The 13,847-nt window shown below is 39.4% G+C and overlaps 1 protein-coding gene across 1 annotated transcript; it reads left to right on the plus strand.

Moving 5' to 3' along the window:
- Positions 1–2,959: 2,959 nt before the first annotated feature.
- Positions 2,960–12,585, plus strand: sult5a1 (sulfotransferase family 5A, member 1). The gene is made up of 6 exons (XM_004067128.5): positions 2,960–3,211; positions 3,704–3,915; positions 10,292–10,418; positions 10,534–10,628; positions 11,806–11,986; positions 12,358–12,585. Exons 1-6 carry the CDS (start codon positions 3,058–3,060, stop codon positions 12,492–12,494), a joined length of 906 nt encoding a protein of 301 aa, XP_004067176.2. The 5' UTR covers positions 2,960–3,057; the 3' UTR covers positions 12,495–12,585.
- The last annotated feature ends 1,262 nt before the right edge of the window (positions 12,586–13,847 follow it).

Below are 13,847 nucleotides of genomic sequence, written 5' to 3' on the forward strand. Positions count from 1 at the left end.
AAAACATTTCCTCTTTTAGATTCCATAATAAACCCTAATCAGAACATATCTTGACTGTAAAGTAGAAAGGAGCCGATAAACGTCATGTGACTCATCACAGAGTCTTTATTGCTCTCATCTGCCCCTTCTCTTTATCTCAAAGGCTGCCATCTCAGTTCTCCGGCAAATTCCATCCAATTCCAGACTGAGTTACATAAGAAAGACTTAAAACCAACATTTCATGAATGATTCATTTTGAGGCTTAATGCATACTTCAAGTTAATTATGGACGGGTATTATTATTAGGTTTTTCCTGTAGATTTCAGTTTGTGAACAACAGAATCATAATTGTTCACTAAGTCATGGTATCAAATAAATTCTGACTTCAAACACTTATGTTGTTGTTTTGCATTCTCAGGAAATAGATTTTAGTTTATTTTCTATATTGAGTGAGCCCCTCATGTGCTGTTCTAGGCTTTTTATTTGAGGGTTAATACTTAAGTTTGTTTAGAACTGTAGTACTGATTGTAAAGCAATTTGTCACTGTCTGTTTTACACCGTTTCAGGTTTAAACCCTGCCGACAAAGGGATGTTAATGATTCCCTATGTATCCATAGATGTTTGTGTGTGTGTGTGGGTGTGTGTGTGTAGGTGTGTGTGTGTATGAATGTGTGTATGTATGCAGTGGCGATTTCTTTGAGACTGCAAGGGAAACTCGGCTTTCCTTATAATGTCACCAAATTAATGGTCAAATATGTACTATTGTATTAACATTTTATTGACTAAAATGCGTTAGAAAATGTTCATCTCAAAGACGAGTTCGTTCAGAATCAGTTACATATAGCAGGTCGGCTGAATCGATTTCCTTCTCATACATTCTCGCAGCATCACAGTGCATTTACCTATTGAAGCCCAGCGTCCGTTGACTTCAATGGGGCTGCTTGGAATGTTTTTTTTCAGCGCTTCGAAACTAGACGGTCATTGGATAAACGCTGCAATTCTGTCCCGCCCACGGATGCTCAGCGTCTCTGGGGGTGAATGGAGAGTGGGCTGGCCGGGACTCCAAGCTTCTGCGTGATGATTGGAGGGTCTGTCGAAAGACCGCATCTCCTTTTGACTGACAGCGATTCTGTACTATAAGGAATCACTGAAGCTATTTGCGCTCAGTCCCATCGAGGATTTCTCAAGTTCAGTAGAAATAAAAACTGCTGCTACCTTTTTCTTTGATATTTGCTTGGCGAAATTGCTTGATTTTTAACTTTTAAATAAATAGACAATTTTATGATGTAGGCCGAAAACGAGCTTCCCCTCTCTGACAGACCACTGTATGTATGCATGTATGTGTGTGTGGGTGTGTGTGCGCGTGTGTGTGGGTGTGTGTGTGGGTGCGTGTGTGGGTGTGCATGTGTGTGTGTGTGTGTGTGTGCGTGTGTGTGGGTGTGTGTGTGTGTGTGTGGGTGTGTGTGTGTGTGTGTGTGTGTATGTGAGAAAAGGAATTTGTCAACATAAGCAGAAAGATTGGGCTCAATCTTCATAAAACCTTTGGTTAAAATACTCACTCTTTGGCAAAGACTGGAGTCATATTTGAATTCAACAAAGTTTGCAAAAGGTGTGGAGCTGCTTTACTTTGGAATTGAGGAGAAAGTTTGTGCAATTATTACCTTCATCTATCTCTGAATTTGTGTTATTTCATGATCAGTGCAGTTAGGTTTGTTTAACCTGTAAAATGAGCCTTTAGTGAATTACAGAAAAGAAACTGCAGTTTTGTGCCACCCAACAAAGTCTGTTAATGACGTTTTGAAGCGTTTGTTCAAAAGTAAACTATAGAACAGTGTGAAAACCGATCTCCCCAATGCTTCACACTTTACTTTCTTTGTAAAAAGAACAATAAAAGCTGTGAGAAACACAGACATGTCATACAAAGACTTACTGTTTTTTATCAGACTCCTGGCAATTTCAAGTTAATATGTTTAACAACACTTTTAAATAAATCAATGATTTATTTGACTTTTTAATTTTTACTTTTGTTTATGGTAACATTTGGCCTCTTTTTTAACTGGATTCCCCTTTTTTTGTGTTAATTCTAAGACTCACACAAGGCTTTTTCAACAGATACTTGTGTTTTTAACTTTCTCTTGTGGTATTTTTCTGATGATGGAGGACACATACAAAGAAAATTAAGATTAATTTTAAATATCTGATTATTACTTTTTTCAAATTGTTGTGAATCAGGAGTTTGTAAAAACTTGTAGTTGTGATGTAGAAGCTGCAATAGGCGGGCCACAAGCTCCCTGCTCTGCTCCATTCTGATGCATCCACTTGTAGACAAACAGATCCATGTGCGCATTTGTTTTCCTCGTCTGAGTTGGCATCTGGCTCACAACTGTACGTAAACCTGTTTCTTCCAAAGATGCCTGGAGACTGACATGTTAGTTTGATTGGCATTCTGCACAAGCCCATTTGCACGACAAAAGCCACAAGCATCAACTAACAACAGAGAGCAACAAAGCAGCAAAAAAAGAAATTCAAAACTGTAAATATTTAATAAAATGATGACCCAAAAGACAGCAGCTTCTCTGCCTGAAAACAGATGTAAAGTTAATAACAGAGGTCTGGGTAGGTTCAAGGCAGCATTACAGTGCTGTGAACAGAAACTGCATGAGTGAGAGGTTGCAAAACTAAAAGAAAAGATTTTTTTAAAAAGAAGAACAAACCAGATTTTTTTTTAAACAATGTGAGAATACTTGTGCTTTTACAACAAAAAATGTAATCATGTAAAAAGAAACAATTCTTTTCTCAGCATTGTGACTAAAAACAGTCATTCTACTTTACTTTTTTTTACGAGTTTAGGGATATTTAGAGATTTATAATTTAAAGATAATTCCTTGTTGTTTTTTTTACGTTTTGTGAGAAACCTTGACTCTCACTGGCTGGAAGTGTTTCTTCTTTCTCTCTTTCTGATTCATGTTCAGCGTTTGACGTCATCCACAGGTTTTTCTTGAAGAGGAACACCTGAGAGCGGCAGACTAGAGACAAAGAGAAGTGAAAGAGGAACAACTAAAAGGGAGGCTGAAGTCTATGTCAGATGTGGATATGGCCAGGTTGGATGTTACAGAGACTTTTCATGGTATCTCTTTTCCAGGACACCTGCACACACAGGAATCTTTACAGCATGCTATGAAGTTCCAATTTCAAGACACGGATATCCTCATCGTTTCTTATCCGAAGTCAGGTAAGAGGATCGGGTGATCGGGTTGCAGTTCATCTGTAGTCTATTAAAAAATAATAAGAACAGTTTTCAGCATCCAACTCATCAAACTTTTTCCCAAGTTCGGTTTTTTAAACCTGACAGCGGGATGGAGTAGGTGGAAATATGTATCGTTTGAGGAAAATTTTCAAAAGTTTTTAAAAAATATCGTTTGCTTCTTGTTTAAAAATATTACTCATGAGAAGCCCAAAACATCTAGTTCATAAAAAATAGCGGATATTTGTGCATGTTGCTGCATCTTTCTGTCTATTCATCAATAAATTATGAAAAAAACATCACTTCATATTATTATTTCAAAGCTAAGTTTGAACAAGTAACTACGTTTGAAGAAATGCAGATTAAAACTGTTTATTTATATTATGTTTATTATCCAGTTTGGATATTCTAACAAAACTAATATTTGACTGCTGTTAATAACCAAAGTTAGGTAACGCAGCTGTTCTGTTTCTCTCAAAGGGACCACATGGATGCAGGAAATTGTGACCCTGACACTCAGCCGGGGGGACCCACACTTGTCCCGGACTGTACCAAACTGGACCCGCGCTCCATGGCTGGAGCAGTACTACTGTGCTGCTACGCTGAAGGCTTCGCCCACCACACCTCGAGTCATCACAACACACCTGCCGCATCACCTGCTGGGCCCTGCCCTCCAGGGCTCCAAAGCCAGGGTCAGATTTGTTTTGATTTACACACTGACCCCCCTCACCTGCTCCCCAGAATTTGAGCTCATGACACGGTTTGCAGGGGGATATAAAAAGAAGCTTTAGATTGCACTGTTTCAGTTTAATGTGGAGAAATCATTTGGTATTCTCTTGCGTGAATGGTTTAGTTTGAAGAAAATAGAAATTTTGGCCATTTAACAAACCAGCAATATTTACTTTTTTCCTTCAAGTGAGCCTCTGAGGCGATTCACTGTTGCACACCTGAACACAGAGCCTTACCTGCAGTTTGAAACAAAGCGTGTGTCCTTGTAATGAGTGTTAGAGGAGAAGGAGTGTTAAATACACGCCTCTAACAAGGAGTGTATTTGAATGATCATCCATTAAGGAAAACTGCAGTATTGTCCCACTGGAATAAGAAAACACTTCCACCTCACTGTGATGAGTAGCTGTAAAGATGAAATGTGTCCCAAAAAAAACGTTCAAGTTAATTTGAAAATATCCAATCCTAATCAAAAGGTTTTTCACTCCTTTGTTCATTTTTCTCTTAATTCAGAAAAGCTCTGCTTTCCTGTCATTTGATCCTGTTGCTTTCTGGGAAATCAGACCACCACACACACTCTCACTTTAGCTCAAACGTACTTTCTAACTAGTTAATGTTTTGTTGGTATGAAAAAAAGTAATCACATTTTAAAAAAGTATGTTTATAATCAACATCGTTGAATTTGTTTATTAAAAAAATCTGACAGTAGGTCTCCATTAAAACAGAAAACATTCTATAAGAAAAAAGGAAGTGAATGGGTCTAAATGTGACACTTTAAGTTTAACTAAAATACTTCGACATAATTGTGTCTGCAAAAATTTCTGCAAAATCACGAGTATGATAACACACACACTGCTTCACGCTAACCTCTGTGATTCAGAAAAGAATTGAAGAAGTCATAAAAGTAAAAAACCCTTTCAGAGGTTTTCTCAGAGTCACAAATAGTTTACATTTTTTACATTTTGTAGAGTCCTATTCATTTATGATTTCATTCCAAAGTAATGGATTTAAATGGCAAAGAATTATTGTCAGATAAATGCATCTAGACATTAAAGAAAAACACAATCTGGAAACAACAAACCACAACAAGAATCAAGTTTCTTGTGCACAAGGGAAAAAAGAAAAGCAAGTGTGATGGAGGAAAGTACACCGCCCTTCTCTTCTCAAAAGGTCTGCCTCTCCCAGTGCTCCTTTTATTAAGAACACAACTAGGAGGTCACAATTTCCAAACAAAGAGAAAAGTTCAGTAGGGGGTGTCGTATAATGAACCATTTGGTGGATTCTCAGTTCAAACAGTATTCCTTATCAGCTCAGAACAGTGTGTCGTGAAACCCCCTCAACCTAGTTTGGGATGAGAAGCAGATGAACAAACACACAACTGTTTTCTAAAAAGGTAAAAAGGTCAATCTGAGTTAACATTTAAACCTACATTTAAACAAATACATTTAAACAATGATAATAATAAAACAATTTCCTTCACAATTACTTTAAGTGCCAAAATTGCGAACAAAAAGATCTTATTACACGAAGGTGTGAAGTTTCATTTTTTTACAGGAAAGGATAAGAACTTAGTCTTTTCATTCTTTCACAACAGAAAACAAACTTTAACTGGATTCCAACTCATCCTAACACTTCTCTGAGCTGCATTTTTGTTTAATCAACTCTACCTCATCAACTAAAAGTTAAAGGAGCAGGAACAAAGTGTTGTAACCCCCTTATGGTAAAAATAAAAAGACATCTGGAGGGATTACGATGCCACAGCTAAATGATACAAGAAAGACAATTTTTCTCTGATGAAAAAGTTCTTAAAATATTATGCTATCATTATTCACAGAAGAAATTGACATAATATTGTCAGTTTTAGATTCCTTCAGAGTGTTATATAAAATAAATTCACTAGTTGCCATTTAACCCTTGTGCTATCTTAGATGACCCCACCCTTACTTTGACGTGTTCTCCCTACCATGACAAAGGTGGATAAAGGTGGAAAGATTTCATGTAATCCATGGACACCAGTGAAGATCACAAATCATTGAAGAAAAAAGGTTCAGCCCACTGTCTAGTGGGTCTAGATGACCCAACTCCCAATGTTAAAATGCCTACTATAGCACAAGGGTTAAAGGGTCAGATGCCCTTCATCAGCTCCTTGCAGAGGCCTGCATGGGAACCTGACAGTTCTGCAGGGTTTTAGTTGTTTCTAGGTCTGAGTTCTTCTGAACAGAGATCTCAAATGTTGTTCCTGGAATCTGCTGGAGCCCTCCTCCCAAACTTGTGGGTCTCAGCCTCAAGTGTTGCAGTTACCACAGGGACCACTTTTATCTTAACCTTCCACCTTTTTTCCCAAACTCTTCTCAGCCCTCGGTCTTCCTCGATCTTCTCATGTTCCTTCCCCCTGATGTTGCTATCACTTGGGGTTGCTACATGCATCTCTCGTCTTCTTCTTAACCAGCACTACTAAGTCTGCTCTGTTTGTATCTGGAGGTCCCAAATGATGATACTTTTGTCATTTTCAACACCTTCAGAGGTGTTTTTCATCTTGATCTTTAGACTTCCAGTTCATACTCATTCCATCCATTTGTTAGAGTACATCACACTTTGCTGTTGTATGTTGTATGTGTCAGCACAGCCTGTTCCTGGAGTCCTGTCAGGGCCTGGTGTTGTTCAGCTCTTCAGTCTTGGGACCCTTTCTTTGATGTCTGTCTCTGTGATGGTTTCTGGATCTTGTTCCTGGAGGTCTTAATGTTCTGCCCTGAAGCCACTGAGCACTGCTGTTTTGCGATGTTTCTTTCTCCCGAATGCTTCTCCAGTATAGTTGGAGAAGACCTACCAGCCTTGGTAGGTCTGTTGTAAACCCTTAACTGATTTGGTGTAGTACATCTGGTTTCTCCTCCTGGTCTCTGGCTTTCAAGTGTTCCTCTTCAGGGAGGCAGTCTTTGCTTGGCAGTTGGTTGTACTTGTTAGGCATCCCTTTCTTCATTTCACCTTTCTCAGGTTCCGAGAGCTGGATGACTTCTCCTTGATCTTGGTCTCCTCCATGGAGAGTACCGTCTCTTATGTGTGGTGTTACTAATACAGCCAAGCATCTCAGGAATTGTTGTTTCTCTTACGTTTCTCTCCAGTTGGTCTCAGTGATGGTTGTAGTAGGGATTGTTAGTGTTGCCTTTACATCCTCAGTGATGTACTTTGAGAAGGTACTTCACTTGATCTTGGTAGTCGACAATGGGGGTTCCTGGTGCCCATGTTGGTCAGGATTTTCAATCTAACGCCAGTTGCTTTTAAGTTTGTTTTCTTTGTATTTCTTCTCTTACGTGAAGCCTAGTTGGGCTTGTTGCTGGACTTGATGACCAGTTGTCCTGGTTCCTTGCTGTAGCTTTTGCGTCTTATCTTTTCAATCACAAATTAGGAGGACAGTTGCACTGGGCCACCAGTATCAGTGTTGCTCTTGCGAAACTAGTGCCCCTCTGCCCCTCTGCCACTGTGCTAATGCTGTTGTTTTTTCACCTTTCTCTTCCCCACAGGTGCACAGGGTAACAAGATGCCTGGTGCACCTGGAGCTCATCATCACTGGCATGAAGTAATTAAATCCAGTTCCTCCCTTCACTACCGACAGTATCATTTAGTGTTACTGAGCCCATGTTTAGGTTGGTGCATGTTCAGGCCAGTCCGACATTTTTGATCCTGTCTTTTTCCGATTCCAGTCTTCTCCCAGATGTGACTCCTGGATGTTCAGCCATCCGCTCATCCGTCCTCTATCACCACACACTGTGGGATTAATAAACTCTTTTATCACCCAGCTCTTTCTACTCCTCTGGTCGACTCTGGATATTGGATTTCAAATATTTATGTTTAAAGTTTTAATTTGATCAATAAAGAACATTAGATTAAAACTCCTTTAGTAAATAAAACTATATACAGTGGTTCCACATAACCTGTTGCCTTTGAGAAGCCCGTTAACTCACATGCAAAAGCCTTTAAGACCACTAAATGCTGTAGATGGTATTTGGAGAATGGCAAATAAATTACGGTATTGATCTAATTTTTAACTGACAATAAGTACAACTTCTTTATTTGTTTTTTTCTGTACACATCTTTATCCCTTCATGCAATTACTAAAATAATAAAAGTTTGATTTCTTTGTGTTCTAGTCAAACAGTATGAAAAGGTCGCAACAGGGGTTTAGGAATATAAATGAATTGTAATCCAGAGGATTCAAGCAGAATCCTGGTGGATCTGAGCCTTTTATGGATTTTTTAGGTATTATCAGTTGTCTAATTGGAAAGCAAAATCAATTGAATGTCTCAATTCTAGAATTTAGATTTCTTGTTAACTTAAACACAAAGTGTTTCTCAAAGTTTTTGTAGCGGAGGGTCAAATTAAGTCAGGTCAGGAGGGCCAGTTCTGTCCTGGGCTGCCCACTGGACTTTGTGGAGGAAGTGGGTGAAAGGAGGATGTTGACCAAGTTAACATCCATCATGGACAACACCTCTCACCCACTACATCAGACAGTGGAGGCACTGAACAGCTCCTTCAGTGGCAGACTGTTACACCCCCCATGCAGGAAGGAACGGTTCAGGAGGTCATTCATCCCAACAGCTGTAAGACTGTACAATGCCAAAGTTTAAAAATGCATGTACAAACCGGTTTTTCATACATCCATAGCTAATCTGTATATATTCTGTGTCTTTACTTTATTTATTTAATTTTATTATTAGGCATAACATGTGTTATGTTGTAATATTGTACATAATTTATTACTTACTTACTTTTACTTTTTTCTATTTTTGCACATTTTTTTGTATTTGAATACTTGCACATTTGGGAACACCCCTCACTTTTGCACATTGCTGTCACTTTTCTTTCTCTGCTCTTTGGAACTGCTGTGACAATTGAATTTCCCCAATGTGGGATCAATAAAGAATATCTATCTATCTATCTATCTATCTATCTATCTATCTATCTATCTATCTATCTATCTATCTATCTATCTATCTATCTATCTATCTATCTATCTATCTATCTATCTATCTATCTATCTATCTATCTATCTATCTATCTATCTATCTATCTATCTATCTATCTATCTATCTATCTATCTATCTATCTATCTATCTATCTATCTATCTATCTATCTATCTATCTATCTATCTATGAGCTCGACATCAGACTGGGGGCCAATTTTGGTGTAAAACAATGAACAGAAAATTTTTGTTTTTACTAACTTTAATAATCAAGTGTCATTTGTACAGTGAACCAAGCCTTCCAGATGTTTTCCCAATTGCTGTCGGAGGTTGCTGCCCAGATCTTCTACTCGTCTAGTAATTGTATCATTTGACAAACTTATTTCTTCAGACTTTCCCCTTTGCTCTGGACAAACAATGTCAGCTACTTTCAGCATACATTCTTCTACAAACTCCCCATCACTTAAGACCTTGCTACGCCGGGTCATTTCCAAAGCCACAACGTAGCTAGCTTCTGTCACAGCTTCATTGGATTTAGCCATTTTTGTCACCATCTGCTCTGCAGCATAGCCTTGTTGTAGTTGTTGGAGCTTATTGTTAAACTCCTCGCCAGTAAATTTGTTATGGTTTTAATGATTTGTAACAAAGTGACTATTATTGTTGAATTTTTGAGCATTACCTTTACCTGCTTGCAAATAAGGCACATGACTTCATCCAGCCCATGAGGTACGACAAAGCAAGCATTTGTCTTCTTAGCTTGAAAGCGCCTTTTCTCCTCGCCAACACAACGTTTTTCCTCAAAGGAACCTGCTATGTGTCTCAATCTTCCTGCGTGCTGCTGTTGGCCCCCGGAGAGAACCCCTGGGTTAAACCACCTGGTTTAGCAATAAATTAAATACTGACACTTTGACCAAAGTCTTGTTTTTTTTTTAGCAAAATTGTCAAAATTTAGATTTTGGGGTAGTAACACTACTCAAAATCTGGTCTTTTCAAAATAAAGTTCTATTTATCTTATTTCTGAGAAACTCTGTCTTTAGTTGTAAAACTAATTGATGTTTTAAACTCTAATTTGTTGAACCTTTCTCACTTAAAGTTGGAAAAATAACAAGCAATAAAAAAGTTACCTTAGAAAAAAACATTAAAACATTCTGCCAGGTTTTGATTGCAAAAGTGTGCCTGTAAAAAGAAGATCCTTGAAGAAGCTTTTTATAGTTGGATTAAAGCCTAATGTTGCAGGCAGATTGTATGTGTCTGAACCTGTTTTGCCAGTAAAAATTGATTTCAGGTGTTTGCAGACCATAAAAATACTGTCATCTAACGTAATACGTGTGATGATGCAAAAAGATCTGTAGTGTTGTCAACACTGCTCTTTGTCTTCCTGCAGGTGATTTACGTGAGCAGAAACCCAAAAGATGTCGTGGTCTCATTCTATCACTTCCACAAAGTGGCCAACTTTCTTCCAGAGGCTGGCTCATTTCCAGAGTTTTTAACTCGCTTCTTGGAGGGCAAATGTTAGTTCACATGAGAAAAGTTCATGCATGTTCATGAATTTGTTCCATTTCTCTTGTCCAAAGTTGATATCTGTTTAAATTTGCAAATTGTGTGTTTTTCCTGTGTTTGTTGCAGTGGACTTTGGCTCCTGGTTTGAGCACATCAAAGGCTGGACTGCTCAGGAAGGAGCTCTCAATCTGCTCCACATCACCTTTGAACAAATGTCAATGGTAAAAAATAAAATAAAGATTTTGGTTGTTTTTCTGTGGGAGGATTTCTTAAGGGTCATTATAAATGCAGAGGGCATGAAGAGGGCATTTAGGTCATGCTCCAATCCAAACCTATCAAATACACAGCAGGCAATGTTAACAAAAATGAACACGTCTAAACTGAAATACCTGAAATAGACCTCCAGCACTTTGACAGGTTTGGCTCATACAATAAATTGACAAAAAATCCACAAAAGGTGAAGAAAATGTGCAAAGAAACCCCAAAGCAGAGCTGCAAGAAATAATTGATGTTTGCTCTTTTGGCCACAAGTGCAGGAATGCATTTCTCTTGACTTGCTTCTCTCTCTACTATCTCTTTCAGACCACATAGATTAAAAAACTCCCTAAAAAGTGTTGGGGGAGTCTTACAAATGTCCTCTGCCGTATCATAAGTCTTAGTAAAAACTGGCCTTACGGTTGGATATGGGTTGTCTGTGGGCAAACTGCACTGGGCAGACAGGTGGGCGCACAACATTTTAGGGTCGTAGACCACTTGGTTACCCCATAGAGCAAAAATGTACGTGTACAATTTTCTCTGGGTATGCTGTAGCATACTATAGCATGTTTGCTACAATCTGTCCATTCGGGTCATAGCGAACACCTAAACGACACTCATGGGTAAAGTAGGGGTGAAGTAGGAGAGACTCAGGCATGTTGTTTGGATTTTTGATTTTTTTCAACTCCTGAACCCTGGTCACTGCGCAAGAGGCCTGTTAGTGCTGTGTAACCCTTGTGCTATCCTAGGCACTTTACCATTGGGAGTTGGGTCATCTAGACCCACTAAACAGTGTGCTGAACCTTTTTTCTTCAATGATTTGTGATCTTCACTGGTGTCCATGGATTACATGAAATCTTTCCACCTTTATCCACCTTTGTCATAGTAGGGAGAACACAGCAATGTAAGGGTGGGGTCATCTAAGATAGCACAAGGGTTAATGTGAACCGTGCAAAAAAAGAGATGTCCAATTCCCTGTGATTGTTGGAATTATGCTCAGTTTCTTGGTCTGCTTTGCACAGAAACAGAAACACTGATTTAACAAATTCACCAACAGAATAAAAATACCTCCTTCAAACAGAAAAAAAGTCAAAATTGTGTGGTGAAGTATATTTTTCTGCAATGACTGATCTCTTTGTTCAGGACCTCCGGGGCTCCATCGAGAAGGTTGGCGTGTTCCTGCAGTGTGGTCTGCAGGAGGAGGAACTGAGCAGCTGTGTGGAGCACAGCAGATTCAGCAGCATGAAAGACAACAAGATGATCAATTACAGTCTTGTTCCTGAGGAGATAATAGATCACAAAAAGGGCTCCTTCATGAGAAAAGGTGGGCTGTCCTGGACTTTTGGCCTCACAGTTTTCTCTGACTGGAACAGTTAGAGCAAAAATGAGATATTTATACCAGAACTAAAGTAATAGCTCCAAGTATTTTTAGACTAAATACATACAGTTGTTGGTTTTCCTAATGTTTTCCACATTAAGGTTTCAAAAGTAGAGTTGCTAAATTCAAATGTTCTCTAAACTTAGAGAAAAAAACCAAAACAATTTAATGGGTAACAAAATATGTAGTTCAACAACCAAAGGTCTCGATCTTGACTTCCCACAGAAAGAAAAGGTTTTAGCTTTTGCTGCAGTTCTTGTGTTTTTTTGCATTTAATCAAATATACTCACTTTGTGTTCATATGTGACTCATTCTAGGTCAGATTGGAGACTGGAGAAGCCTGTTCACTGAGGAACTTGATCAATATTTTGAGAGAATCTTCACCTCCAAAATGCTGGGCTGTAATTTGGAGTTTGTGTGGGAGAATGTGGAGGAAGAAGAGTCACACTCCTGAAGGCAATCTGAAGATGAAGACAGAGCAAAGAAAAATCATGTTGTTCCTTCTCCTGAGCTCAAGACCTGATTAAACATGATGGTAAAGTTTGCTTATGGCTTTTTGTTGTTACATTGCTTAAGGCATAGTCGCACACACCCGAATTGGGTGCTGTGGGTTTTGGATTTGCCCTGCTCAGGGTGGATCAGAAGCAAGAAGGGCTGCATCTTAAGGTGAGCACAGGTGTGTCTTGAAGTTCCCTTTAGCCCCATGTGGCCACCTTAAGGGAAGTCAGAAAAATCGTATCGCCACTTGTATGCCCCATACAGGTTTGCCCTCCCCCCCACAATCCACCCATAAGGGTGCTGTGACTAAGGCCTTACATAAATGCATATTTGAGGGAGGAAAAAACGGGTTAACGCTCTTCATGTAGAAAGCGGAGCTACCCCTAGGTGTCCTGTCACTTCTCACATTCGAAGAAATGTGTTGGTTCCCCTCCAGCTTCCGCAGGGTGGAGGCCTTTGAAGCTTTGGAGCATGTGAGCACAGTGTTGGTCAAACATCAGTTTACATCAGGCAATCTGCCCTTCAAAACGAAAATAACTGGTGGAAGCTTTACAAAAGACTGATAAGAGCAAATAATGTCAGATGTCAGAAAATAATACAGTGAGATTAACTTATTCAGTTGAAAATCTCATGCATCATCTATCAAGTTCAAAAATTATAGAGCAATCAAACTTACACTTATTGTATCCTAAATTAGAACATGCATCTAAATATTAGAAAGACAGCATGTCCCTCACAATAGATAATTGCATTTTGACACTTTTTTCTAATGTATTATTGTAATTCAACTGAACAAGCTCTTGGTCATTTTGGTGTAAATTCAAATGTCTCAACTCAGCTGCACGGTGGGGCAGTGGTTAGCGCTCTTACCTCACAGCAAGAAGGCCCCCAGTTCAAGTCCCGGCTGGGGGCCTGAAAAAGAACATCGACGGGGGGCCGTTCTGTGTGGAGTTTGCATGTTCTCTCTGTGCATGCATGGGTTCTCTGGCTTCCTCCCACTGTCCAAAAACATGCTTTGTAGGTCAATTGGCAACTCTAAATTGTCTATAGGTGTGAATGTGAGAGTGAATGGGTGTGATGTGTGGCCCTGTGACACATTGGCCCTGCACCCATAAGTGCCCGGCATGGGCTCCAGCAGCCCCGTGACCCCGAAAGGGAAAAACAGAAGAAGAATGAATGTCCCACTACACAAAACCTCTTAGGAGATTTTACATTCAGTTAATAGGACGATCTTCTTTTGGTCCTCCTCCACCCCCCCCACCCCCCCCCCCCACCCCCCCCCGAATGTGAAAAGTGACAGGACACCTAA

The sequence above is a fragment of the Oryzias latipes genome, chromosome 3 (genome assembly GCF_053564925.1).
Source record: "Oryzias latipes strain Hd-rR chromosome 3, Olatipes_Hd-rR_3.1".
In the NCBI taxonomy this organism is placed as follows: Eukaryota; Metazoa; Chordata; class Actinopteri; order Beloniformes; family Adrianichthyidae; genus Oryzias; species Oryzias latipes.